The 27,112-nt window shown below is 43.3% G+C and overlaps 1 protein-coding gene and 1 long non-coding RNA gene across 6 annotated transcripts in view; both read right to left on the minus strand.

The window, feature by feature from the left end:
• RBPJ (recombination signal binding protein for immunoglobulin kappa J region) overlaps positions 1–27,112 on the minus strand; it is a 268,573-nt gene that overhangs the window by 101,476 nt on the left and 139,985 nt on the right. Inside the window, exon 1 of one of the 5 annotated variants that reach the window (XM_021938343.2) lies at positions 12,703–12,873. The exons of 1 other annotated variant lie outside the window; for it this stretch is intronic. In XM_021938343.2, coding sequence (XP_021794035.1) covers positions 12,703–12,761 — 59 coding nt within the window. In that variant the 5' untranslated portion in view covers positions 12,762–12,873. Of the gene's footprint in view, positions 1–11,647; positions 12,284–12,469; positions 12,874–27,112 lie in introns of those variants that run through there. 3 more of the 5 variants (XM_017958623.2, XM_003898558.4, XM_031664685.1) reach the window with 3 other exon arrangements.
• Positions 1,297–6,897, minus strand: LOC116274208. Its single transcript, XR_004182826.1, has 2 exons — positions 4,319–6,897; positions 1,297–1,464 (listed from the first exon to the last, which is right to left on the minus strand). It is a non-coding gene; the product is annotated as an uncharacterized LOC116274208 (long non-coding RNA).

Raw genomic sequence — 27,112 nt, forward strand, 5'->3', positions numbered from 1 at the left:
ATACTTAACTTTTGAGGCCAGACACGGTGGCTCATGCCAGTAATCCCACCGTTTTGGGAGGCCAAAGTGGGAGGATCACCTGAGACCAGCAGTTTGAAATCAGCCTGGGCATCATCGTGAGAAACTCCGTCTCTACAAAAAGTACAAAAATTAGCCAAGAGTGGTGGTGAGTGTCTGTAGCCGTAGCTACCCGGGAGGCTGACATGGAAGGATCGAGGCCAGGAGTTTCAGGCTTCAGTGGGCTATGATGGCACCACTGCACTGCAGCTTGAGTAGCAAAGCAAGACCCTGTCTCAAGAAGTAAATAAATAACTTTTGAATTTCTTATAACAAACATTACTTTTCCAACAAGAAAAATAATCAAGATGGTTTTTTTTTTTTTTTTTTTTGAGACAGAGTCTCACTCTGTCACCCAGGCTGGAGTGCAGTGGCCGGATCTCAGCTCACTGCAAGCTCCGCCTCCCGAGTTCACACCATTCTCCTGCCTCAGCCTCCGAAGTAGCTGGGACTACAGGCGCCCGCCACCATGCCCGGTTAATTTTTTGTATTTTTAGTAGAGATGGGGTTTCACCGTATTAGCCAGGATGGTCTTGATCTCCTGACCTCGTGATCTGCCCGTCTCGGCCTCCCAAAGTGCTGGGATTACAGGATTGAGCCACTGTGCCTGGCCAAGATGATTATTTTATACAGATGTGAAATCAATTCCTGAGAAAAATTTCCATATCAAGATGGTCACTTCCCTGAAATAACTATGAAAACAAGCCAAAAATTAAATAAATGTCTTTTAAATTACATTAGAATTTAAACAAAAATGTATATGGTAGCTTAGGTGGACAGTTGATTTATTTGTATTTAATTATTTAAGCAACTGACAATTTCCAGGAGTTAGGGTACCTAAGAAACTAAGTTTAAGTAAATGACATGTCAGTAAATCCTGTGTGCAAAGTGTACATATCACATTGAATACACGGGAGGAAGACCAGGACAAAGAATGGCTTACTTACCAATAATTATGAAATAAGCTCTGAAAGGTCTTTTTTTTTTTTAATATTACAATAGTGACATGGCAACTCCCATTAATTCAGTAATATCCATTTAATCAAATAATGACACTCATAAGCTGTAAGTAAATTACCATATACTATCACTACTATCTTTGGAATGCTGAAATTAATTCACTTCCTTGACATGTGGATAAGCAAGGATGACAGATACAACACTTAATGAATTCCATAATCAAGAGAATAATATTGCCTTGGCATATACACTAGAAAAAATTCACTATACACATCATCATAATGTTCATAAAACAGGTCATCTTTTAGTATAAAATTTCAAGTTGTAGCCTCTCTTCCCCGTATGACAGCCTTCTTTCTTTCCACTCTCCTCTGTCCTTCCATCTTCCCTTCCAGAGGCTGTGGAAACAGCCAGCTGCAATTTATTGCAGGTGATATAACCAAGAAGCTAGAGAGAAAAGAGGTAGAGACTGGAGTAAGCCGGGGGTAACTGCATCCAGCCAATTCTCAAGTAGGAGCAACTGAAGCAGAGTGGTTAAGGAGGTGTGCAGTGAGGACAACTATGTTCCTAAAGAGGCCATCTGGTCAGTTATTACAAGATAAAGATCATAAGCAGCACCAAAAACAGGAACACAGCAAACGACGAAAGAACAGGCAGGCTCAGAGCTAACCATTTAATGAAGCAACACTGGCCGCGGCACTCTACCCATCAAGGTTTAGGAGCTGAGGGATTTGCAGTCTTGCTCTAAGTCTGCACATATGAGAAAAAAGGGCTATTTTTTTTTTTAATGCATGTAATGTTAAAAGGCAGCTGAGTGAGATAAATAGAAAGGTATGGGGAGAAAAAAAAACACGTAAGGTGGGGTACAGTGGTTCACACTTATAATCCCAGCACTTTGGAAGACTGAGGCCGGCAGATAGCTTGAGTGCTTGAGCCCAGAAGTTTAAGATCAGCCTGGGCAACATGGCAAAATCCCATCTCTACAAAAATTAGCTAGGCATGGTGGCATGCAACTAGTCTCAACTACTCAGGAAGCCTAAGTGGGAAGATTACGAGCCCAGGAAATTGAGGCTGCAGTAAGCCATGATAGCACCACTGCATCCTAGCCTAGGTGACAGCAAACCCTGTTTCAAAAAAAAAGACTAACATAGGCCTTCCCCTCCCTCTAAAACAAACCAGAAACTAGCTCAGTCACTGAATGTGTCCCAGGCATTATCTAACCTGTCTGTGTAAATGAGTGGGTACTTTTAGAATACGTGATTAGAAAGGTCTTCTCCGGCTCTAAAATTTCCTGAATCTAATGGATTTAATAATATATATCACACGTGTCACATAGGATGTAGTTACCTTTCTATGTTATGTAAGTTACCATTCGATGGTATGTTACTCCTCGAGAGAGTATAATATAAATAAGAGCACAGAGAATCACAGCCCAGCATCAATACACACCATACTTCATCATCGTTCATCAAATCTTCTTAAGAAACAAATCCTCAACGGCCGGGCGCGGTGGCTCAAGCCTGTAATCCCAGCACTTTGGGAGGCCGAGGCCAGGCCAGATCCACGAGGTCAGGAGATCAGACCATCTGTAGCTAACCGGTGAAACCCGTCTCTACTAAAAAATACAAAAACTAGCGAGGCGGTGGCTGAGCCTGTAGTCAGCTACTCAGGAGGCTGAGGCAGGAGAATAGCATGGGCCCAGGAGGCGGAGCTTGCAGTGAGCTGAAATCCGGCCACTGCACTCCCGCCTGGGTGACAGAGCGAGACTCCGTCTCAAAAAAAAAAAAAAAAAAAGAAACAAATCCTCACAATATCTTTCTTTGAAGGAAGTCATAACAACAAAAAACAATGCCTGAAATCAAATCAAACCATCATGCTTCACTTTAAGCACATTGAGAGATGGGGAATGTGCTTTGTTCACTTGTGAATTTGATTGTGCTTCCATTGTGCTTCTTTCTACAGGACATATTCTAATGGTATTATACTTTTCTAATTTTCAACAGTCTAAATGAGTTTTCTAAATGATATGTGTTTCATATTCCACTTCAAAAAATATAGGTACAGACAAGGCAAAAAAGTGAAAATAATCCAGGGAGGGGGTCAGTTTCTACACAGAAAAACCTATCTACGCTGAACGTCAGCCTTATCACTTAGACTAAGAGCCACCTAGTGGCAAGTGTTATATATTACCAAATCTGCTCAAGCCATATTCACCCAGAAAATAACATTCTGGCAGATGGTAGGTGCTCCACAATTGTGCAAGGTAAGTAAAATAATTGTTCCTTTTCTTATGAAGCTCACTGACAGATTAGACAATCAATTACAGATAAATGTATATAACTGCAGAACAATGTTAAGTGTAACAGAAGTATGCAAAAATAAGCATCCGGCATTTATTAAAGACCTACAATAAGCACAACACCGTGTTAAGAAGGTTCTCTTAAATCTGTTCACCTTACTCAGAACTTTTCCTTTTCTGATTTTTTTATCACCCAGGTTTTAATTTCAGGTTTTTTCCTACCCTCCTTTCTGATGGGGATGTACCCCACTCCCATCTTATCCTTTAAATTCTACACTTCAGAAAAGGGGTAAGGAGAACCTATTTATTGAGCACCTACTATTACCAAAACTAAGCTAGGCATTTTCTATCTCTTATCTTATTAATCCTCACATCGATACCATGAAGTATTATTTTCTTCCATTTTTTAGACAAAGGAAAAGATCTAGCTTAAGTGAAATGCTCATAGCCACAAACTTATTTTAGTGACTTACAGTACAATTATTCCAAAGCTCCCTATATTACCCTGCCTCAAAAAGAGCTTCTTGGCCTATTCATTCCTAGTCCCACCACCAAAATCAGATTTTGATTATATTTATCTTATGGTGTCCACCAATTCCAATCTATTTTACAATGTTTACATCCAGCCTGACCTCATCTTAAAACCTTCAATGCCACCAGGAAAAGTGGCTCACACCTGTAATCCTAGCACTTTGGGAGTCTGTGGCATGTGGATCACCTGAGATCAGGAGTTCGAGACCAGCCTGACGAATATGGAGAAACCCCATCTCTACTGAAAATATAAAATTAGCCGAATGTGGTGGCGCATGCCTGTAGCCCCAGCTACTCAGGAGGCTGAGGCAGGAGAATCACTCGAACCCGGGAGGCAGAGGTTACGGTGAGCCGAGATCGCGCCATTGGCCATTGCACTCCAGCCTGGGCAACAGAGCAAAACTCCGTCAAAAAAAAGCCTCAATACCCTACCCCATCCTCTGCATCCCTGATTAATATTCAAATAATCACCTTAGGCCATCCGTAATCACACCACATTGGGAAACCAAGGCAGAAGGATCACTTGAGCCCAGGAGTTCTGGACCAGGCTGGAAAACACGCAAGGCTATCTCTACAAAAAAAATGTTTTAAATTAGCTGGGGTTGCTGGCGCACACCTGGGTTTGGTGGCGCACACTTATAGTCCTAGCAATTGGGGAGGCTAAGGCAGGAGGATCCCTTGAGCCCCGGATGCTGACGCTGCAGTGAAGTATGACTGTGCCACTGTATTCCAGGCTGAGCAACAGAGAGATGAGACTGTCTCTAAAAAACACCAACCAACCAAAAAAACCCAAATAATCTGTTTAGCACTCAAGATCTTCCAAGAGGCTCCCAATCACTCTTCCAGTTTAATTTCCCATCACTCCCTATCAACTCTCACCTTTTCTATGAACTCCCCTCCAACTGAAGATAATCATTCACATCTGTGTTCCCACCAACACTAAATATCTGTTACAGCACTTGTCATAATCTCCCTTACACAATAATTGCCTGTGTACTCTCTACCAAGTCATGAGCTTCACCAAACCATTTCTTAGCCATCTTTATAAGACCAGTACAAACAGTGTCTTATACCTAATAAGTGTTCAACTGCTTATTTAATAAATATATTGTTTTTAAAACAGTACTAAAAGGAGAGCCACTAAAACATGGTTATACTATTAACATTTTCCTTAACACCGTTCCTACATATCTTAGGACCCAAATGTTTCTGCTTACTCCAAATGATGTGTATGGATTAGGAGCTTTGTACAGAACTAGGTAATTTTTTGCATGAAAAATTTTATCACTCAAATTTTTTAAAAAAATTTTTTAAAAAGGTGTGAAAAAATATGCTGGCAAAATCAGGCACAATCTTAGCAGATCTGCAGTTTTCCAAAAGGGAACATATACCTTTGTTCTATTTATGCAAACCAGTCTAAAGCTAGTATGTGCTGGAGGAAATTAAGCTATTCCATAATAAGCTGTTCACATTATTTAAAAAAAAAAATCTACATTATATTTCATAAAGCAATACTGTACTTCTGTAACAAAATCTTTACCATACTTATAAAAAAGTTTTATAGAGTGAAAAATTTTTCTTCTTTTGGGACAGGGTCTTGCTCTGTCACCCAGGCTGGAGTGCAGTGGCATGATCACCATTCAGTGCAGCCTCAAACTCCTGGGCTCAGGCAACCCCCCTGCCTCAGCCTCCCAAAGTGCTGGGATTATAGGCCTGAGCTACTTCGCCCAACATTAAATATTTTTTCTCTTGTTATGTAACCTTTTTATGAGAAACTATTCTTATTCACTTACAACTCTGATTATCATCTCATTAACAATGCATTAGCTCTTATGCTGAGACTACTGAATACAAAAAAAAAAAAAAAACACCTCCAGGGTTGATTTTCTAAGTGTATTCCGCTTCACATCAAATAGATGCAGCTTTCACTGCAAAGCTCTTGCAACTCAGAATGCCTTAAAAAAAATGTGTTTTCTATATTTTATTTTTTGTAAACTTAAAATAGTATAAATATTCCCAAGATTGCCATAAACTTCACCAATATGACGAAAAGCTCTCATACTTATCACTATGCATTGTCTCAACACAACAAAATTACACAAATATCTATACAGATAGGTAATTACTACCACTTACAGTGCCTGTGACACCTTCCCCAACCTCCTACAGTAAATGTGACATGTTCGGGAAATACGTTACCCTTTTTAGACCGTTAGGATATCATTTAATTCAATTAAGCAGCAGGTCTAATGAGGCATAAGCAACACCATGATGTTGTGCCAGGCCTAAGAGGCATACAGAACTGTGGGCAGGATAAGTGTCTGAGAGATAGTAGCAGCTAGACATTCAACATTCCTACATTGTTACAGCTACCCAAGCAGAGAAGAGAGCAGTAAGAAGTAGACCCCAAAAAGCTGGGGGTGACTCAATGACAACATCCATGGTCAAGCAGTAATTTAACAAATGTCTGCTTAAAATGCCAAAGCACATATTTCAAGCGTTGCGGTCCTCTGCACCAAATACACTGTTGCCTTCCTAAAACATGACCCACAAAACCACGGCTTGCAGTCTAAAAAGTCCATCTTGAGCTCTGCTCAAGATGAAAAGTTACCAGAGGAAACTGATTCTTATAGTAATTAAAATATTTGTATAGAATGCTTTACTGTTTACAAGTCACTTACACATACACTGTTTCATTTGACCTTATAATTTCACAAAATTTACGTTGACAGTCACAATGTGCCTGACAGATAAAATATAATTACCATCCCCTATTTTACAGAGGTAGAACCTGAAGTTTAAAGAAATTATCTGTGAGTAATATGTCCCTGAGACCTGAGTCTCCCTGTAGATTATCAACTTATTATTTGGTTCTATGGCATGGATTCCCCAAAAAGCAGTCTACAGTGTTCTATGGTATAATCTAATGCACATCCCTAGCCATCTAGTACGGAAAACACTTAAAAATACTGGAATCTGCCGGGCGCGGTGGCTCAAGCCTGTAATTCCAGCACTTTGGGAGGCCGAGACGGGCAGATCACGAGGTCAGGAGATCGAGACCATCCTGGCTAACACAGTGAAACCCCGTCTCTACTAAAAATACAAAAACTTAGCCGGGCGAGGTGGCGGGCGCCTGTAGTCCCAGCTACTCGGGAGGCTGAGGCAGGAGAATGGCGTAAACCCGGGAGGCGGAGCTTGCAGTGAGCTGAGATCCGGCCACTGCACTCCAGCCTGGGTGACAGAGCAAGACTCCGTCTCAAAAAAAAAAAAAAAAAAAAAAAATACTGGAATCTTTTGATAAACACTGACAGCCAATATAAAAAACAAAAGTGAAATTTAAACTTGTCAGTTTTGTACAAATATAATGTAGTATTTTCTAATAATCAAAAAACAAAAACTTTTGCCCAAGAGCCTTGCTATAATGTTCTCAGGGGTTATGAGACTGCTTGTGGCTGAAAATATCAATTCTTCTGGGTACTTCCGCAATCACTCCTTATAGAACCAAAGTCAAATACCTATATATAAATTATACATATATATGAATTAGACACACATATACTGTATACAAACACACAATTATAAAATTGTGCCACATGAACCATGTTTCATCAAGATTTCAAAGCACTGTGTCCTACATTCAAAACTTTTTGCTGAGTCTCTATCATGTGATAGACAATCTTCTAAGTGTAAGAATATAAATGCTACCTGCCACCAAATAACAACATTTGGGTGTGAAAATTACAACTTAGTATCATGCTTCCAAGAGAATTACATACAGCATTTAATACTGTATTAAATATATAGTATTTATACAGCCAGGCACCAAATGTAGTCTGACAGATCTGGTTAGAATATTCCCTTAGTCTTGAGAAATAACCTACTAAGGGCCATTACTTTTCATACACAAGAAGGTGTTAAGCCGCTGGGCTCATGCAGAATATACTTAAATATGACTGGAGCACTGATTATGGAGAGAAAATGGCAAACAACTCAGCTGGAGAAGATGAAAATGAAATAGTTATGAAGGATCCTATGTGCCACATTAGCTAACATCTTTTGAGCGCTTGCTACGTGCCAGGAATTCTGCTAAATGCTTTCATACATTATTTCGTTTAATCTTCACAACAACTTTCTGAGTTAGGAATAATTACCTTGCAACTGATAAAGAGATTAACTTGTCAATGTTACAGGAGTTTAAGTGGCAGGGGTTTTAAGTGCCAGAGTCAGACCTGGAACCCAGTTCAGATTAAATACTAAATGTGAGCTCAGAACCCTCCACTCTGTTGCCTCTCTTAATGAAAGCTGCTAGGGGGAGCCATTGAAAGGTTTTTAGATTAAGCAGTGATCAGATTTGCTCTTTAGAAAAACTGCTCTGCTACATGTGGAAGCTGGATAAAGGTGGTGACTCGAGAAGCAGAAACAGGCTGTCAGTACGTCGCAGTAAACCAGGTGAGAAATGACAGCATGAACTGTGGCAGTGAGGATAAGAGAAACAGATACAAGAGATTTTTTAGAAGGAAAAATGATCAGTTCTCAGTAATTAAATGTAAAGGTTGGTGAGAGAGGAATCAGGAATCATGGCTTTGGGAACCAAATGGCATATGGTATCATCTACCAAGAACAGAGAAGCAACAGGTTTCATTCAGTCAATAAGTATCTACAGAGTGTTCCTCAAATGCAAAACACTTTTCTAGGGCCAAGAGTCAAATCTGAAATTATAGTCATGGTTATTAGAAATTATTAAGAGGAAATAACAAAGCACTAGCAAATATAAGGCATATTTAAAATTAATCACTGCTATTAACAGACTTAGCTTAGAGTCCAGTGAAAGCATGTTGTACTACCATTTGCTAAATATTACTACATGCAGGCCAGGCATGGTGGCTCACCCTGTAATCCCAGCACTTTTGGAGGCCAAGGTGGGCAGATCCCTTGAGGTCAGGAGTTTGAGATCAGCCTGGCCAACATGGCGAAACCCCATATCTACTAAAAACACAAAAATTAGCCAGGTGTGATGGTGCACGCTTGTAATCCCAGCTACTCAGGAGGCTGAGGCAGGAGGATCACTTGAACCCAAGAGGTGGAGGTTGCAGTGAGCTAAGATTGCGCCACTGAACTCCAGCCTGATGACAGAATGAGACCCTGTCTCAAAAAATAAAATAAAATAAATAAATAAGATATTGCTACATGCAGAAAACAAGAGGAAAGCATCCCATAATTTTATGTTATTACATTTGAGTCTGACAGAACTTCAATCTTTCACACCACACACACACACACACACACACACACACACGACACATCACCCTGTAATTTGTTTTACTTGTCTCTCTCCCTATAAGTTTACGGGGAGCAGGAATAAAGGTATCTGTTTTATTACCCATACTATAATATATATTTGGGATTTTTAAAAATCCCACTATTGCTACTGTGTCTTGCCAATAATTTAAAAACCTCCTATTTGACTTCCTATAAAATATGACCTACTTCACATTAGTTTATTTCAGCAACAATTCATAGACCTTCCCCACAGTTTTCATCCAAGGATGCTCTCTGCGAACCTTAAGGCATAGCAATCCTGTGCAGATGTGGCAAGTTATTATAATTCCCATTTTACTACACAGTTAGGAAACTGGCCCAGGGGAAGTAGAGTAACTTGGAAATAATCACAAAGCCAGATGCCAAAAATAACAACTTTTAGTCAATCCATGAGAAAATACTGCCCCTAGTTGAAATAACATGAAATTTAGTATTAGGAGGAAGCAAAATGCAAAATAATGTTTTAAAGCCAAGTCCTGGATTTTATTTCTAAAAATGAACAGAAGAATGAGATGTGTAAGAACTTAAAAAACAAAACAATTTTTTCCTAATGCCTTACCCATCAAGGGTGCCAAAGGTTATTTAATGAATTACATCTGGCAAGAATGGCCTTTCAACCAAACCAATTTTGATCTTACCCACTTAAAAAAAAAAAATTGACAGAAATCCGTTGGTATAGGACTATAGGTAATTTTTTAAACAAATCTAACTGCTTAAAATCTAAAGCCTACAAGTGTATATTTTGAACAGTACAGATTTGAAAATACTGCAAGTCTCGTTTTCTGAAAATATAATCACAGATCCATCAGCAATATGCATGGATAATAAAATTTAAAGTTTTAATAGTTAATACTCAGAATGAAAGTTCTCCAGCCACAACTCATCCAGATTTTGAAATATGCTGCTGTTATAATTTAATTAAAAGCAGTTTTATTTCACCACAAAGTAAAAGTCTTACACGATTTAGAAAGAAAAACGCAACTCAAATGGTAAAAGCGCTTTTATCATGTCTGTGTAATCATTCTACAGGTACAAGTCAGAGCAAAATACCCTCCATTATTACACAGTATTTACACTTTGCTCCCAGTCAGAAAACCAGTGAGCTTAAGATTTTACCTTCAAAAGAATCATTATGTACAAGAACAAGTAAGGGAGACATAAGATTATTGGTAAAACCCACTCATGCGACCCAGACTGCAGATTTTCACAAAAAAAACTTAAGTATCAATCATGAAACCATGGTTTTCCATTAATTAAAACTCAAACTACTAATTCTAATCACAGCCAGAAAAAAAAAAATACTTTCCAATGCTCCAATACTCGTTAGAGTAGATCTCATATGTCCTCTATAAACAACACTTTACTATTGTAGAACTTCAGTTTATAAATGAAATGACACTCCAAATGATTTTATGTGTAACATACCTTCTAAAAGTAGAGACCAACTAGTAGAAACAAACAAACTCTTGAAGAATATATTCAGCATAGTAATCCTGGTAAATATAATAACTCTTATTCCTAGCACGAGAATAACTCATTAAAAGACATCACACCACACCCCCCACCCCCATTCACACAACCCCAAGCTTTTAGCATTACCAAAACAGTAAGAACACTTCAAGGGTCCTTTAATACTAGGAAGTGTCTTCAAAATAATCTCACTACAGGCTATTACATATATATAATATACATCTTTACGTATACTTTTTACTGCATTTGATTAATATCTTCCACAAAGATCCTAGAAGCAGTATTCATCAATCAGAAACTGCACTCTTCGGTGCTGTCCTCATTTCAACCCCAGTGATGGGACAGAAGGGTTGTCACGCATCCACAGAGCAGCAAAAACGCACATAACTGTAAACCATCTAATGATTAAGAAAAAGTAAAACATTTATATAAAATTCCCAAGCGGAATGCCTCTCCTTTTCCTTATGAGGCAGGAGTTTCTGATAAATTCTAAATCCAGATTTCTAGAAAATGCTGAAATTCTCCGCCCCAACACTCACAAGTTTTTAACATGGAAATTCACTCAACTCCTACTCACACGCCAAATGAATATCCATTGTGGATATCTGAAACTATTCTCAAACACTAACAGAAAAACACATATATACATCTTGAGCCTCCTTCTAACCGTCCTACGATACCCTCCAATCATCCTCAGGCAACCTAGATGCAAAGCTTCGACAGACAGCTGCCCTTGGCCTAGGCCGTCAGGAACCAGGAGGGGGGCGGGGGCCGGGGGCCGGGGGACGCAAGAACCACCAAGAGACCAGACCTTTTTCCAGGGCTACTGTTTCCAAGCAAAACAACCCACGGCACTAAAGAGACGGCGATGAAAATTGGAGACGCTTTAATCCCGAAAGAAAGGGGTGGCGATGGGGGGGCGGGGGGGGCGAGAAATCCCGAGAAAAAGGGGTGCGGAGGAGGAAACTAAGTATCCCATGCATCTTTCAGACCCACAAAACAACAACAAACCGTAGAGTCTGTGTGCACTTAGAAGCAGCAGATGGAGTCCCCGGGGCTGAGACAGTTCAGCAGACGTACACCGGGGGTAGTGGATAAATCAACCGATGACGGGAGAGGAAGGGGGTGCCGAGAGAATAAGCCCATGGATGGGGGAGACAACGCCTCGGGGGGGATCCAGGACCGTAGAGAAAGGTGAGAGAGGACCCACAGGAGAAAGACAATGGAAGAACAATTAAGGCAGGAATCTGGTGCCCGGGCTGTGGCAGGTCACTGGGCTACCGACAAGAGTGGGGCACAACAAAGGGGCACGGGAGGAAGGACAGCGGAGGGGAGGAGATGGAAAGAGGATGCGGGGCGCCACGGGTCGGACAAAGCGCCCAAGGCGGCGAAACAAAGGGCCGGGGGTAGAGAGTCGCGGGGGGCAGCGGGGAAAGACAAAGCGCCCGGGGCCGGGGGCACTAGCGGGGCGAGGCGGCGACAACGGCCGCGAGGAACAAAGCTGCACGGGGCCCCCAGGCAGGGCCCGCTGGAGGCGCGCGGGAGGCACGGCGCCCGAGGGCCCCGCGCGCCCGGCCGCACTCACGCCCGCACCCGCCGGCCTCGCCGCCGCCTCCCGCCCTCACGCGCCGGAGCCCGAGCCACGGCAGCGCAGAGGCAGCGCACGGTCACACGCCGCAGCCGCAGCCGCCGCCGCGCTCGGCGCACGCGACGCCGCCCCCGCGGGCCCCCGGACGCCAAGCGCGCTGCGGCCCCCGAATCCGCCGCTCGCCGCGGGCTGCCAGACGCCCGCAACTTTCCCGGTTCCCAGCGCTCCGATTCCCTCAGACTTACCCTGTCACAACAGGCGCCATCTTCCACAAACTCTCGCCAAAACTCCAACCCTCGCGAGATTCCCCCCGACGCCTTCCCTGGTCCCTCTCCCCCGCCCCTTCCCTTTTTCCTCACTCCTCGATTCCACCCAGCCCCCGCGCTCCCTTTCCCCTCGCCGCCGCCGCGAAGAGCCAGACGCCTCGCGCCGCCCGCAGAGTAGGGGATCCTGCTCGCTGCCTCCCTTGGAAACCTACCCAAGCGATGGAGCATGCGCAGGCGGCTCCTCCGCGGGCGAGCCCTCCGTGTGGTCCATGGGGAGCGCTCCGGTTATCCAGGTTTTGGGACGCGCCTTGAGGGACGTACGTGGAGACTGAGGAAAACCGGAGGGGATTACTACGGGGACGGGGAATGGAGGGGTCAGGAGGCGGGGCCGAGGAGAAGGGAGGAGGGGTCCTGGGAAAATGGGCCGCGTTTCACAGGCCTAGATGAAACACCTCCTCAATGGGTGTTTTCCAAGCGGCTTCCCGCTCACTCTGGGTTCCCAGCTCCTTTCATTCATTCAAACGTTCCCTGGGCGCCTCCTTTATGCTAATTTCGGCGTTAGGTGCAGGAGCGTCAGAGGTGCCTGGGGTTCGGGCAAGTGACACGTCGGGAACTGTCTTCATTCATTACACCCCCATGCTAATAAGGAGGCCCTTCCAGAGCTCCGCAAACGGAAAACTTTTGCAGTTGAGCTCTCTCGGCTTAGCGTTCTCCTTAGGTGTGAAATGAGGTCAAGTCAAGGCCTCTGGCAAAGACACCCCTAATGGCCACCTCGCAGACACACGCCAGGGCGCGGAGTAGTTCTCTCCGGAAAACTGCCTTGGAATTGAGAGCTACATTCTCCCACCTCCGAGTCGGGCCAGAGGCCCTGATCAAAGCTCTTGCAGCTCGCGTGCCACATGGCCTCTCTAAGACCCCATCGCAGCCGCCACCGTGTGTGAGCCCAGGTGTGTGTTGAGGCCACTACTGCACAGGGAACCGGGCCACCCGAGGGCCTGGCACAGCCGAAGACGCTGCCGGCTGCCCGAATCGCGCTTCAGGCGGCCTGATCCCGGAAGCCCCCGGGAGAACCTGGCCCCGCCGGGCATTGAACAGCAAGGTGCAGAGCCCGAACCCCGCCCCCTCCTCCTACCTGCAGCCCCCCATTTTTCCCCTCCTTTGCCCTTTCCTTTCCTAGAGATTCCCAATCCAGCACTGCCTCCCGCAGGGAGCCCCAAAACCCGGAGAACTGGAATTCGCCGCCCGAAACCTGCTGAAGGCGCTGCAGGATTGGCGCGGCCCGCGCGAGCGGCACTGCGCATGCACCCAATGCGGGCAGTCGCGTCTCACGCTACACCTCCTTCCCACCGCCTTCCACTACTCGGCTCAGACACAACACGGCCGTGGGAAATTTCCTAAACCTCGCGAGAACGTGCCCCCTGTTGCCTAGGCTTTCGCTCCAAATCTCGCGGAGCCAAGGGAGGACAGGTGTTTGTTTAGAGCAGGTCCGGGCGCTGTTCGTGCAGCGCGTGCCCGGGAGGCGGGCGGCGGGCGGCGGGCGGCGGGCGGCGGGCGGCGGGCGCGGGCGGGGTGGGAAGGGAGCGGCTCGCCGCGGAGGCGGGGCGGGAAGGCGCGTGGCGGGGAGCACGGGGCGGAGGGCGGCGGGGAAGGAGACGCGACGTCTCGCACACACGCACACGCCCTGTGACGCTGGATGGAAGACAAGGGGTGGGGAGCCTCGAAGGGAAGAAGGGGAAGCCAGGAGGTTGGAAGTCGCTCCCAGTGCGGAGAGTGAGAGGTCAGGCTCTAGGGCAGGAGGAGCCCCAGGCCGATCTCCCGGGGAGGTTTCCTGTCGCCCTCCACAAGCCTGGTACTTTCCTAAAATGTGTTAGACGCCGCGCCCCCCGCCTCCGGGAGCTGAGAGACAGCCCCCAGAGTCGGGTTTGAGTCATGCCTTGAGTCACCTAGTCTGGCCACCACTTCGCTTATTTTGAAACAAGTTCTGATTCCTTAGCTACTCTACTTTAGCAATTAGTTGTTTTCTTTCTAATCTACCCGCTGGCCCTGTGAGCTGGTTAGAAAAATAAATAAATAAACAGCTCTGCGCTCTTGCATTGTTGCCTTGTATAGATTCTTGCTCCCGTTTAAGGACACGATTCTTAAAATTTCTTCTCAGTCTCTTCTTAACCTTTTGAAGTAATCTAACAAATCAGTTTCTGTTCTGTTTTTTCCTCCCACTAATACGGCTTTTTTGCTTTCCTTCACCTTTCCGTATTTTTGTTGCAGTATCCCATTTTACGTATTGCTGCGGCAGGTGCTATAGTAACTGCTGTTTTAAATGCATCCCTTCCTTTTGGATCATTTATCCAGTGAGTTCCTGATTACATTCTTCAATCAGCCACATTTCAGATTGGCCCTGATGTGGTTTCTGTACTAGCCTTAGCCCGGCATTATCTAGGAACCAGTGTCTTCCTGCTGATGTCACAGCCTCGCAAATGTAGAGTTGAATTGAATTTTGGTATTTGGAGAACAGTGAGTTCTCTAGTAGGAGGAAACCCAGCTTTTTAAGTTGTTTTCAAGGTTTTAGGGGTGTTTGTGTGTGTGTTTGCCTATTCTTTTGATTATATATTCATGCAGAAAACAGATTTAAAAGCATTTAGTGCAATATCTCAGTGCAAGTCTGGTTTGGAACAGGATAGCTCAGGAGGAGGAGAAAGCCTTTGGTGCACATATTCCTTGGAGCTGGCATCCCAAGAAGGTATTTCAGTCATGGCCTAGTCCAGACCACTGATCTAATTTGGAATCATGACCTTCTGAGAGCCCCAGCGACCTTGGGAAGCCATGGTAATCGCAAGTGTAATTACAGCTCCCCGTTTTTGCCCTAAAACATGCTCCATCTGCATCCCTCCCCCATCTCAGGAAAGGACAACTCCATTCTTCCACCGATGTCAAGAACCTTGGAGTCCTTGCCTCCTTTCTCACTCACGCCCAAGATACGATTGGACGGAAAATCTTGCTGGCTCCACCTTCAGAATATACTCACAGTCACAAATACTGTCACACCCCTTTGGCTACTAGACTAGTCTAACCCATCTTATTTCCCACCTGGGTTAAGGAAGTTCCCTAACTGGTCCTCCCTTCTTCCATTCTTGCCTTCCCTCAGTCTGTGCTAATAGAGCATTCTCAGTAGTCCTCTGGAACTCCTCCATGACTTTCCCATTTCACTATGAGGACCTAGACAATGTTGCCTACTGCCGAACCTCCCTGACCTCTCTGCCTTCACCTCCTCCTCTACCCCTCACTCCGTGGGCTCTCACCGGCTGCCTTCCTTACTGTTCCTGGAATGCCCCAGGCACACTCTCAGCTCCAAACCTTTGCTTTTTCCACTACCTGGAATGCTCTTCCCGCATATAGCTTATTCCCTCACCCCTTTCTTGTCTTTGCCTGATGTCACCTCCTCAGGGAGGCCTTCCCTGACACCCTTCCCAAGAGGGACCCCCATACTCCTTATCCCCCTTTCTGCTTGATTTTGTCCATGGCACCTATCATTAACTAACATAACATACATAACATTTATCATACTTGTGTGTTGTCTTTACTATCTGCCTCCTTCCATCGTAATGTAATCTTAATGAGGGTAAGGACTTTTGTCTATTTAGTTCATTATTCAAGCTTTAGTTTCTGGAACAATGCCTGGTGCATCGTATTTGTAGAATGAATGGGGTGTCTTCCACTTTAGGGCAGAGTAAAAATGATTCTGAAGACTAAGCCTCCTATGGTTCAAAACAATATTGGGACTAGACTAGCAATGAGTACCCCAGTACCAGCCTGCCTAGGGAGGAGAAAAAGGCCTATGGAGCAACCACCTGTGTTGGTTTTTTGGAAAAAAAAAAAAAACTTCCGGGTTGGACCAGTAGGTGAGGCTGCACCTAACTTTAAGAGTTTCCTTTACTCTCCATTTTAGATCTTCAGAGAAAAAACAACAATGAAAACACCATTAGCCAGCTATATATGGTATTGCGCGTGACCTTCATATATATATAGCGAGAAGTCAGGGAGCCTAAACAGAGGGAGCAGCTGGAGCCGCAGCAGAGGAACATAAATTTTGAAGATTTCTTTTTTTTTTTTTTTTTTTTTTTTTTGAGGCCGGTCTGGCTCTGTCGCCCAGGCTGGAGTGCAGTGGCGGATCAGCTCACTGCAAGCTCCGCCTCGGGTTCCCTTCCATTCTCCTGCCTCAAGCCTCCCAGTGGCTGGGACTACGAGGCGCCGCCACCTGCGCCCAGCTAGTTTTTTTTTGTATTTTTAGTAGAGGCGGGTTTCACCGTGTTAGCCAGGATGGTCTCGATCTCCTGACCTTGTGATCGCGTCTCGGCCTCCCAAAGTGCTAGGATTACAGGCTTGAGCCACTTGTACCGGCCAAATTTGAAGATTTTCATGGACATTTAATCCCTTCCCTAATAATACTCTTGTATTTCTTATGCCTGTCTAACATCTCTTAATCCTGTTATCTTACATTGAGTGTAAGTGCCTCAGGACCACTATTGCACAAATTGATTGTAAAACATATGTTTTGAAAAATGTGAAATCAGTACCTTGAAAAAAAACAGAATAGGCGGTACAGTGGCTCAAGTCTGTAATCCCAGCACTTTGGGAGGCCGAGGCGGGTGGATCACGAGGTCAGGGAGGTCGAGACCATCCTGGCTAACAGGTGAAACCCCATCTCTACTAAAATACAAACAGCAGGCCAGTGGTGGTGCCTGTAATCCCAGCTAGGGAGCTGAGGCAGGAGAATGGTGAACCAGGAGAGGAGGAGCTTGCAGTGAGCTGAGATCCGAGCCACTGCACTCCAGCCTGGGTGACAGAGCAAGACTCCGTCTCAAAAAACAAAAAAAAAAACAACAGCGATTTTAGCGATTTTGAATTTAGGGAAGACAACTATAAGGTCTGACTGCCTGCAGGAGTCCGGGCAAAACAGCCATATTTACACCCCTGCTTGCAGAGCCTATAAATGGACATGCAAGTAGGAGAGCTGTCGCTAAGTTGCTTTTTCCTAGCATGGAATATTGATAATTAATACCCTGGGAAAAGAATTGCATTCCTCGGGGGAGGTCTATAAACGGCCACTCTGGGAATGTCTGTCTTATGTGGTTGAAATAAAGACTGAAATACTCCCTGGTCTCCTGCGGTACCTCATGCTTATTAGGGTGGAGGAAAAAATTCAGCCTTGGTAAATTTGAGGTCCCAACGGTTCTCTGCTCTTGAACCCTGTTTTCTGTTGTTTAAGATGTTTGTCTTAAATAGACAATATGTGCACAGCTGAGCATAGACTCTCATCAGTAATTCTAATTTTGCCCTTTGCCTTGTGATCTTTGCTTTTGTCCTTGTCCTATTTCCTCAGAAGCATGTGATCTTTGTTCTCCTTTTTGCCCTTTGAAGCATGTGATCTTTGTGATCAACTCCCTGTTCATACACCCCCTCCCCTTTTGAAATCCTTAATAAAAACTTGCTGGTTTTGCAGCTCAGGTGGGGCATCACAGACCTACCAATATGTAATGTCACCCCCGGCAGCCCAGCTGTAAAATTCCTGTCTTTGTACTCTTTCTCTTTATTTCTCAGATTGGCCAACACTTAGGGAAAATAGAAAGAACCTATGTTGAAATACTGGGGGTGGGTTCCTCTGATATATATATATATGTATATATATATATTTTTGATATATATGTGTATATATATATTTTTTGAGACAGAGTCTTGCTCTGTCACCCAGGCTGGAGTGCAGTGGTGTGATCTCAGCGCACTGCAACCTCCCCCTCCCGGGTTCAAGCAGTTCTCCTGCCTCAGCCTCCTGAATAGCTGGATTACAGGCATCTGCCACCACACCCGGCTAATTTTTGTATTTTTAGTAGAGATGGGGTTTCACCATGTTGACCAGCATGGTCTCGATCTCCTGACCTCGTGATGTGCCCTCCTCGACCTCCCAAAGTGCTGGGATTACAGGTGTGAGCCACTGCTCCTGGCATAAATAGATATCTTCATGAGTTGCTAGTGGGAGTGAAAGTGGATGTAATATCTGTGGAAACTATATTAGTCTGTTCTTGCACTGCTGTAAAGAGATACCTGCCAGGTGTGGTGGCTCACGCCTGTAATCCCAGCACTTTGGGAGGCCGAGGTGGGCAGATCATGAGATCAGGAGATCAAGACCATCCTGACTAACACGGTGAAACCCCATCTCTACTAAAAATACAAAAAATTAGCTGGGCATGGTAGTGGGCGTCTGTAGTCCCAGATACTTGGGAGGCTGAGGCAGGAGAATGGTGTGAACTCGGGAGGCGGAGCTTGCAGTGAGCCGAGACCACGCCACTGCACTCCAGCCTGGGCAACAGAGTGAGACTCCGTCTTGAGAAAAAAAAAAAAGAGATACCTAAGACTGGGTAATAAAGAAAAGAGGTTTCATTGGCTCACGGTTCCGCAGGCTGTACAGGACGTATGACAGCATCTGCTTCTGGGGAGGCTTCAGGGAGCTTTTACTCATGGCAGACAGCAAAGCAGGAGCAGGTGACTTAGATGGGAGAAGCAGGACCAAGGCGGGGAGGGGAGGTGCCACATACTTTTAAATGACCAGATCTCACGAGAACTCACTCACTATCTGGAAAACATCACCAAGAAGAAAATCCACCCCCACGATCCAATCACCTCCCACCAGGCCCCACCTCCAACATTGGGGGTTACAATTGGACCTAAGATTTGGGTGGAGACAGATCCAAAGCATATCGGAAACCATGTGGCAAAATTTGTCACTACTTGTTCATCCTACAATTCCATTTCTAGAAGTTTATCCTATGAATATGTCCACACATGTAAAATTACCTATATTTTGCAGCATCATTGATGGTGAAAAAAAAAATACTGATAACAAACATCAAGAGATGTCTTTTTTAAATTATATATTCAAAGAATGAAAGAGTGTATTTATTAATAAGCAGAGGCTGCTTTTTATGTACTTTTGCGAAAAGATCACAAAGTTTAAAACACTGCAAAACAGTGATATATATATATATATATATATATATACACACACTTATTTGCCTATATGTGTCTAAAATGTCTCTGGAAGGACACTATAACTAGAAATTGTAAGAATGACTGCCTTCCTATAAGGGACTCTACAGTTGGATGATGTAGGTGAGAGAGTGGCTTTCCTCACAGAGTCTACTATCTTGGATCCTTTGAATTTTGTACCATGTACATATATTTCCTATAAATATAAAACATAAAAAGGCGGGAAAAGAAAGAAATGGAATAAATGTGCCAGAAGACAAAACGTTACCAAATAAAATTGTTTGCTTTCTTCTACTTTAGTAGAATTATTTTTATTTATTTATTTATTTATTGGGACGAAGTTTTACTCTTGTTGCCCAGGCTGGAGTGCATTGGTGCAATCTTGGCTCACCACAACCTCCGCCTCCCAGGTTCAAGCGATTCTTCTACCTCGGCCTCCCGAGTAGCTGGGATTACAGGTACATGCCACCATGCTCTGTTAATTTTGTGTGTGTGTGTGTGTGTGTGTGTGTATTTTTAGTAGAGACGAGGTTTCCCCCTTTTGGTCAGGCTGATCTCAAACTCCCGACCTCAGGTGATCCGCCTGCCTCGCCCTCCCAAAGTGCTAGGATTACAGGTATGAGCCACCGCACCAGGCCTAGAATTATTTTCTAAAAGAAGTTATGGTTCCGGCTTGGTGGCTCATGCTTGTAATCCCAGCACTTTGGGAGGCTAAGACAGGCAGATCACTTGAGCCCAGGAGTTTAAGACCAGCCTGGACAATATAGTAAGACTCTGTCTCAACAAAAAATACAAAAATTAGCTGGGCATGGTGGCATATGCCTGTAGTCCCAGCTACTCAGGAGACTGAGGTGGGAGGATTGCTTGAGCCCCTGAAGTTGAGGCTGCAATGAGCTGTGATTGCACCACTGCACTCCAGCCTGGGAGAGAGAGAGAGAGACCCTGTCACCTGTCATACACACACAGAAAAAGTTATGTATGTTACCTATCATCTTGGTAGAATTAAAACAGCAGAACTGCCTCATGGTTCATTCAAAGAGCATGTTTAGAGTACCTACCACCACAGGTCAGGCATCATCTTGGTATTTTACAAAAATAGACAACACAAAGAACCCAACCTCCAAGGACTCCCTGTCTAAAAGAATACACAGACCAGTTGCAGTGGAATTCTATGATAGGAAAGAGATAAAAGAGTTCAACAGCTTAGGGGTACAATGAAGGAAGACCTAAGTCTTGCCTCATGGGCCCAGTCTTTGCAGAGATGACTTGGGAGCTGACTTACTACAGTGGGAGTTCAGAAGACAAGAATAGGAGGAAGCATGACAAGCACAGGAAACAGCATGTTCAGGCTCTGAGGTGTGAAAGAGCATCTGCTATTCAGGGGGACTCCAGGTGGGGGGTTGATGCACATAGAATAGGGAAAGGCATTCTAAGCAGGGTCATAAGAAGGGCCTGGTAGAGCTGTGGCCCTCAGAACTCAGTGGGCATCAAAATCAATTAAGGACCTGAGTCCCACTCCCTAAGATGCTAAATGAGTAAATCTGGACTGAAGCATTTATAGCAGGGTGCTCAGAGATTCTGATGCAAATTGTCCATGAACCGAGCTTTAATAATTTTTTTTTTTTTTTTTTTTTAAAGATAAGGTCTTGCTCTGTTGCTCAGGCTGTAGTGCAGTAGTGCAATCAAAGCTCATTGCAGCTTTGAACTCCTGGGCTCAAGAGACCCTCCCACCTTGGCCTCACAAAATGCTAGGATTATAGGTGTGAGTCACTGCACCCAGGGAGAATCATTCTTTGATACAGAACTTGAGTATAACCTTTCTCGGGCACTTTATCACTAAAGGGAGTGATGGCACATAGTTTCTTTTTAAAAAATCAATAAAAGAAATACTTAAATAGTAAAAGGGATGTGTTTGGGAGCCCCTAGGTGTGTATCCAAAGGCATGTGAAGCAGCTAGTGGCTCATGAGAGGTGGATATTACAGTTTGCTGTGGTGGTTTAAACACAGTGACACCTTTTTTTTTTTTTTTTTTTTTTTTGAGACAGAGTCTCTGTCACCCAGGCTGGGGTGCAGTGTCACAATCTCGGCTCACTGCAACCTCCGCCTCCTGGGTTCAAGCAATTCTCCTGCCTTAGCCTCCCAAGTAGCTGGGATTACAGCTGCCTGCCACCATGCCTGGCTAATTTTTTTGTATTTTTAGTAGGGATAGGAATTCATCATGTTGGCCAGGCTGGTTTCCAACTCCTGACCTCAAGTGATCCTCCCACCTCAACCTCCCAAAGTGCTAGGATTACAGGTGTGAGCCACCGCACCTGGCCCCACAGTGATGCATTTCAACATTGCTAGCTGTGTGATCTTAGATAAGTTTTTTAACTTGTCAGTGCCTCAGTTTCTTCACCTATAAAATGGAGATTGTAGCTTCTAATTCATAGGATCGTCACAATTCAAAGTATTACTGTTTTAAGTACATAGAACAGCGCTATAACACAATCATTATAGTAGTATTAGTTTTTATCGTTATTCAACAAGTCCATAACTTGGATTCATCTCATCAAAATTCTTGCAAAGCATGTCAAAATGGCCATACTTCAAAAATCCATGTCAATCGGGCACCGTGGCTCAAGCCTATAATCCCAGCACTTTGGGAACCTGAGGCAGGTGGATCACGTGAGGTCAGGAGTTCGAGACCAGCCTGGCCAACATGGGGAAACCTTGTCTCTACTGAAAATACAAAAATTAACTGGGTGCATTGGCAGCGCCTGTAATCGCAGCTACTCAGGAGGCTGAGGCAGGAGAATCACTTGAGCCCAGGAGGCAGAGGTTACAGTGAGCCAAGATCATGGCATTGCACTCCAACCTGGGTGACAGAGCAAGACTCTCTGTCTCAAAAAAAAAAAAAGAAAAGAAAAGAAAAATGTTAAAATAGGCAAATATAGTCATGATTTTATCTTGATTGGTGTTAATTCATTTTTTTCTCATATCCCACTCAGAAATGATAATATTATTATTGTTATTTAATTTCCAAGAGGATCACATGTACAAAATGTTTGGGAAACCCTCTGTAGATAGCCGATAGGAGCCTCTGAGGATACAAAGTAGGGTTTCTTGTTATCAGATTGTGCAGGTGCTCTGTGCCTAAGATAGCCCTACTGATAGCTTATGTTAGAAACTAGGAGCCGCTCACTCTACAAATGTTTAACTCATGTTTTTTTGTTCATCTTTATGCTTCTCTTATATTCATAACATTATCCCTATCATTTTCTACCATGTGTTCACCAAGGTTAATAAAATGTACAGGAGATTGAAAGAGTGCCAAGGATTCCATCAGACTCTGCAATTCTATACAGAAAATAAGCTCGAACTCCAGGATTAAAAGAAATAGAACACTGAAAATGAATCATGGCTTCGGGAGAACTTGAGAAACAAAAATAAATATTCACCGTTTTCTGTCCAATTGTGTTTAATTTTTCACAGGATTCTTTGGCCCTGGCAATTTGAGATTTTTGCAGACCTGGGGTAAGTTTTGCTTAGCTTGTTAATATGTGCAGCAGTTTAAGAAGGTAAAGCAAGAAAATGAATAGGCCATTTACGCTAGTGATGTGGAATGTGAATGGAATCAAATGCACATTTGGTGAAAAGAATGTGTACAAATCTAATAATTTGTCAGAAGTTTTTGTAGCTAATGTAATTGGAGGAAAATGTTTCCGTGTGTGATTGATAGATTTTGTTCTTTTTATAACATGAACAAGTTAAAGCCAGTTAACACTACCTGCACAAGAAATGACAAGGCCATATGAATAATAAAATTCCAGTTATCTGTTTATAAGGGAATATACTTAAATTTTTATTTCCTAAACCTTCCCTGTTTGTCATGCATCACATATTGCAGTGGTTTTGGGTTCTGTATTAAGCCAGTGTTAAACATTATAGTTTTTAAAAAGCAGCTGGGGTATGAATGAAAGAACATTGAACTAGCTTCACCACTAGTACTTCCACCACTAACCAAATGCCCAAGTTTGAGCAAGTTTATTTTTCCTCACCTGCAAAAGGGGACTATGAAACCTATTGCATAGGGTTGCTTTGATAATTAATTGAGGTATTACTCAACAATAACAAAATAGGTACATAGTAGGCACTCAATAAATTTCTTAGGAAATTATTTAACCCATACCCATGTTCAGTTTTCTTATCTATCAGATGGACTAATAATACCTGCATTAGAGGTTTGTTGCATGAATCAAATTAGATAATCACAGGGCACGGTGGCTCACGCCTGTAATCCCAGCTCTTTGGGAGGCCAAGACAGGAGGATCGCTTGTGCCCAGGAGTTTGAGACCAGCCTGGGCAACGTAGGACAACCCCATCTCTACAAAGAAATACAAAAATTAGCCGGGAGTAGTGGCATGCACCTGTAGTCCCAGCTACTCAAGAGGCTAAGCCCAGGAGGCCAAGGCTGCGAGTGAGCCATGATTACGCCACTGCACTCCAGCCTGGGTGACAGCACAAGACTCTGTCTCAAAAAAAAAAAAAAAACCAATTAGATAATTATGGGGATAATAAATTGAAAGAATCCTAAATACAATCATGGTATGTAATTTTGGTTGGCATATTTCTTTTTAAAAATTTGACTGTGGTTACATAGGAAATCAATAGAACAGAAAAAAAGATCCCTTTATTTTCTTCTCTGGCCTGTGTTACTATTAACCTTGAACACAGATGGCCTTTATCGCTTTTTCAAAGAAAGCCTACCGGAAAGGTTTCACTCTTTGCATCTCTATTGCTTGGTGTCAGAGATAGTGTAATGATAAGAAACAACTTGTAGATATAACCTTTGTGGCTAGCACTCTTGTCCAGACCACACTAAGGACTAAGAAGACCTACTTTGGAACCTGTTTATTTAAGCATTGACAAATAGTAATATACCAAACAATTCACATCTTGTTAAGTACGTAGCTTTGTGAAAGATAGCTAACTGATAATCCCTTTGAACATCAAAAGCAAAGTTGTACATTGTCTCTTTCAATAGTTGCTGCTATAATTAGGTTAATTTTTTTATTTTAATTAGTTTTTTAAAATGTTATTGTCATTATCTCAACATGTGGGAATTTAAAAGAAGCAACTTGTGAAATTACTGCAAGAAAAAAGTTTCTAAGATTATTTCTAATCATGCTATTAATAAATATTGAGTACATACTTTGTTTGATACAATAGATCTGTCTGAAAAGTTTTATCTCAATCTAATAATGATGTATTTCATTTGTAAAATGCATTAGAGAAACTCTATTTTTTTTTTTTTTTTTTTTTTTTTTTTTTGAGGTGGAGTCTTGCTCTGTCGCCCAGGCTGGAGTGCAGTGGCGCGATCTCGGCTCACTGCAAGCTCCGCCACCCGGGTTCACGCCATTCTCCTGCTTCAGCCTCCCGAGTTGCTGGGGCTACAGGCGCCCGCCACCACGCCCGGCTAAATTTTTGTATTTTTAGTAGAGACGGGGTTTCATCGTGTTAGCCAGGTTGGTCTCCATCTCCTGACCTCATGATCTGTCCGCCTCGGCCTCCCAAAGTGCTAGGATTACAACCGTAAGCCACCGCGCCTGGCCTAGAGAAACTCTATTTAAAGGAATGTTCGACTCCATGTTAAATACTGTAACTCTTATAAATACTATAACTATAATTACCCTGTGCTTTTGCTACTTAAATTATTATTTTCATGACTAAATTCTGTCATGATTAGCATCCTGTAAAAGGATGGTTAATAAATTATATTAAGGTGTTATTAATATTTCACTAATGGATAAAAACATTTCTTAAGATCTTAACTACAAATCATTTTTCATCTAAGTACTTTGGAAAAATTTAGAAATTGATGCATGGTGTTTTTTTTCTTCCAGCTTTCCAAACACGTGGCCTAGATTTTACCCTCAGAATAACTTTTGACTTCAGTAAGAGTTATAAACTGTCGTCTGGGAGAAGCATTTGGCTTCTGCTTTTCTCAAGCCTAAAGTTCTCCAGAAATGTTCTTCTGAAATGCAAATCTGATTTTCATCAAGCAGTTTTACCTACGTAGCATCATATTTTCCTTCACCAGCAAACACTGAGTATTTTATTTTTAACTAGCATAGCTATATCTGTATTTGCATGATACTTTCCAACTTTCCGAAATAAGCAATGAAATGCAGAATCTAGGCAAAAGAAAAAAAGATAATTTAGGTACTGAAAAATAACTTCTGAGAAAGAGATCATTGCCGGGCGCGGTGGCTCAAGCCTGTAATCCCAGCACTTTGGGAGGCCGAGACGGGTGGATCACGAGGTCAGGATATCGAAACCATCCTGCCTAACACGGTGAAACCCCGTCTCTACTAAAAAATACAAAAAACTAGGCGGGCGAGGTGGCGGGCGCCTGTAGTCCCAGCTACTCGGGAGGCTGAGGCAGGAGAATGGCGTGAACCCGGGAGGCGGAGCTTGCAGTGAGCTGAGATCCGGCCACTGCACTCCAGCCTGGGCGACAGAGCGAGACTCCGTCTCAAAAAAAAAAACCAAAAAACCTGGATAATAAAAAGACAAATCGTTCAATTAAAAATGGGCAAAAGATCTGAATACACATTTATCCAAAGATTTATCCAAAGCAAATGACTATTCAACACATAAGAAAATATTCAGTATCATTAGCCATCGTGGAAAAAGCAAATCAAAACCACAATGAGATACCATTTCACACCCACTAGTGTGGCAATAAGCAAAAAGACAGAAAATGACAAGTCTTGACAAGGATGTGGAAAATTGAAACCCTCATACATTGATGGTGGGAATGTAAAATGATGTAACCATTTTAAAAAGCAACCTAACAGTTCCCCAAAGGGTAACGATAGAGTTACTATATGACCCAACAATTCTACTCTTAGTACACCTAAGAGTACACCTAACTTAAGAGAACCGAAAACATGTCCATACAAAAACATAAATGTTCATGGCACCATTATTCATAGTAGAAGCAATGCAAATGTCCATCAACTGATGAAGAAAAAAATGTGATATATCTAGAAAATAGGATACTATTAGTTTTTAAAGACATAAAGTATGAAACACACTATAACACGGATGTACCTTGAAAACGTGCTAAATGAAAGATCTTGTATTGTGGGATTCTAAAATGTCCAGAAAAGGCAAATCTATAGAGACAGAAGACTAATGACTGTCTAGGGCCAGGCAGTGTGTATGTGGGGATAACTGTGAAAGGATATAGGACTTCATTTGAAGTGATAAAAGTCTTCAAAGTTGATTATGTTGGTGGCTGCACAACTCTGAATATACTATAAACCACTGAATTTGCACTTTAGGTGAGTGAATTATATGGTGTGTGAAGTGTATCTCAATGAAGCTGTTTAGCAAAGAGAGGAGAGAGAGCAGAAAAAATTAATTTAACTCCAATTACATGCTTTGCTTTTCATAGAGTATTTTAAAAAATAGAGACAGGCATCTCACAATGTTGCCCAGGCTGGTCTCCAACTCCTGGGCTCAAGCAATCCTCCCGCCTTGGCCTCAGAAAGTGCTGGGATTACAGGCATAAGCCACCACGCCCAGCCTAGATGC

Source organism: Papio anubis, chromosome 3 (assembly GCF_008728515.1).
Source record: "Papio anubis isolate 15944 chromosome 3, Panubis1.0, whole genome shotgun sequence".
NCBI classification, from domain to species: domain Eukaryota; kingdom Metazoa; phylum Chordata; class Mammalia; order Primates; family Cercopithecidae; genus Papio; species Papio anubis.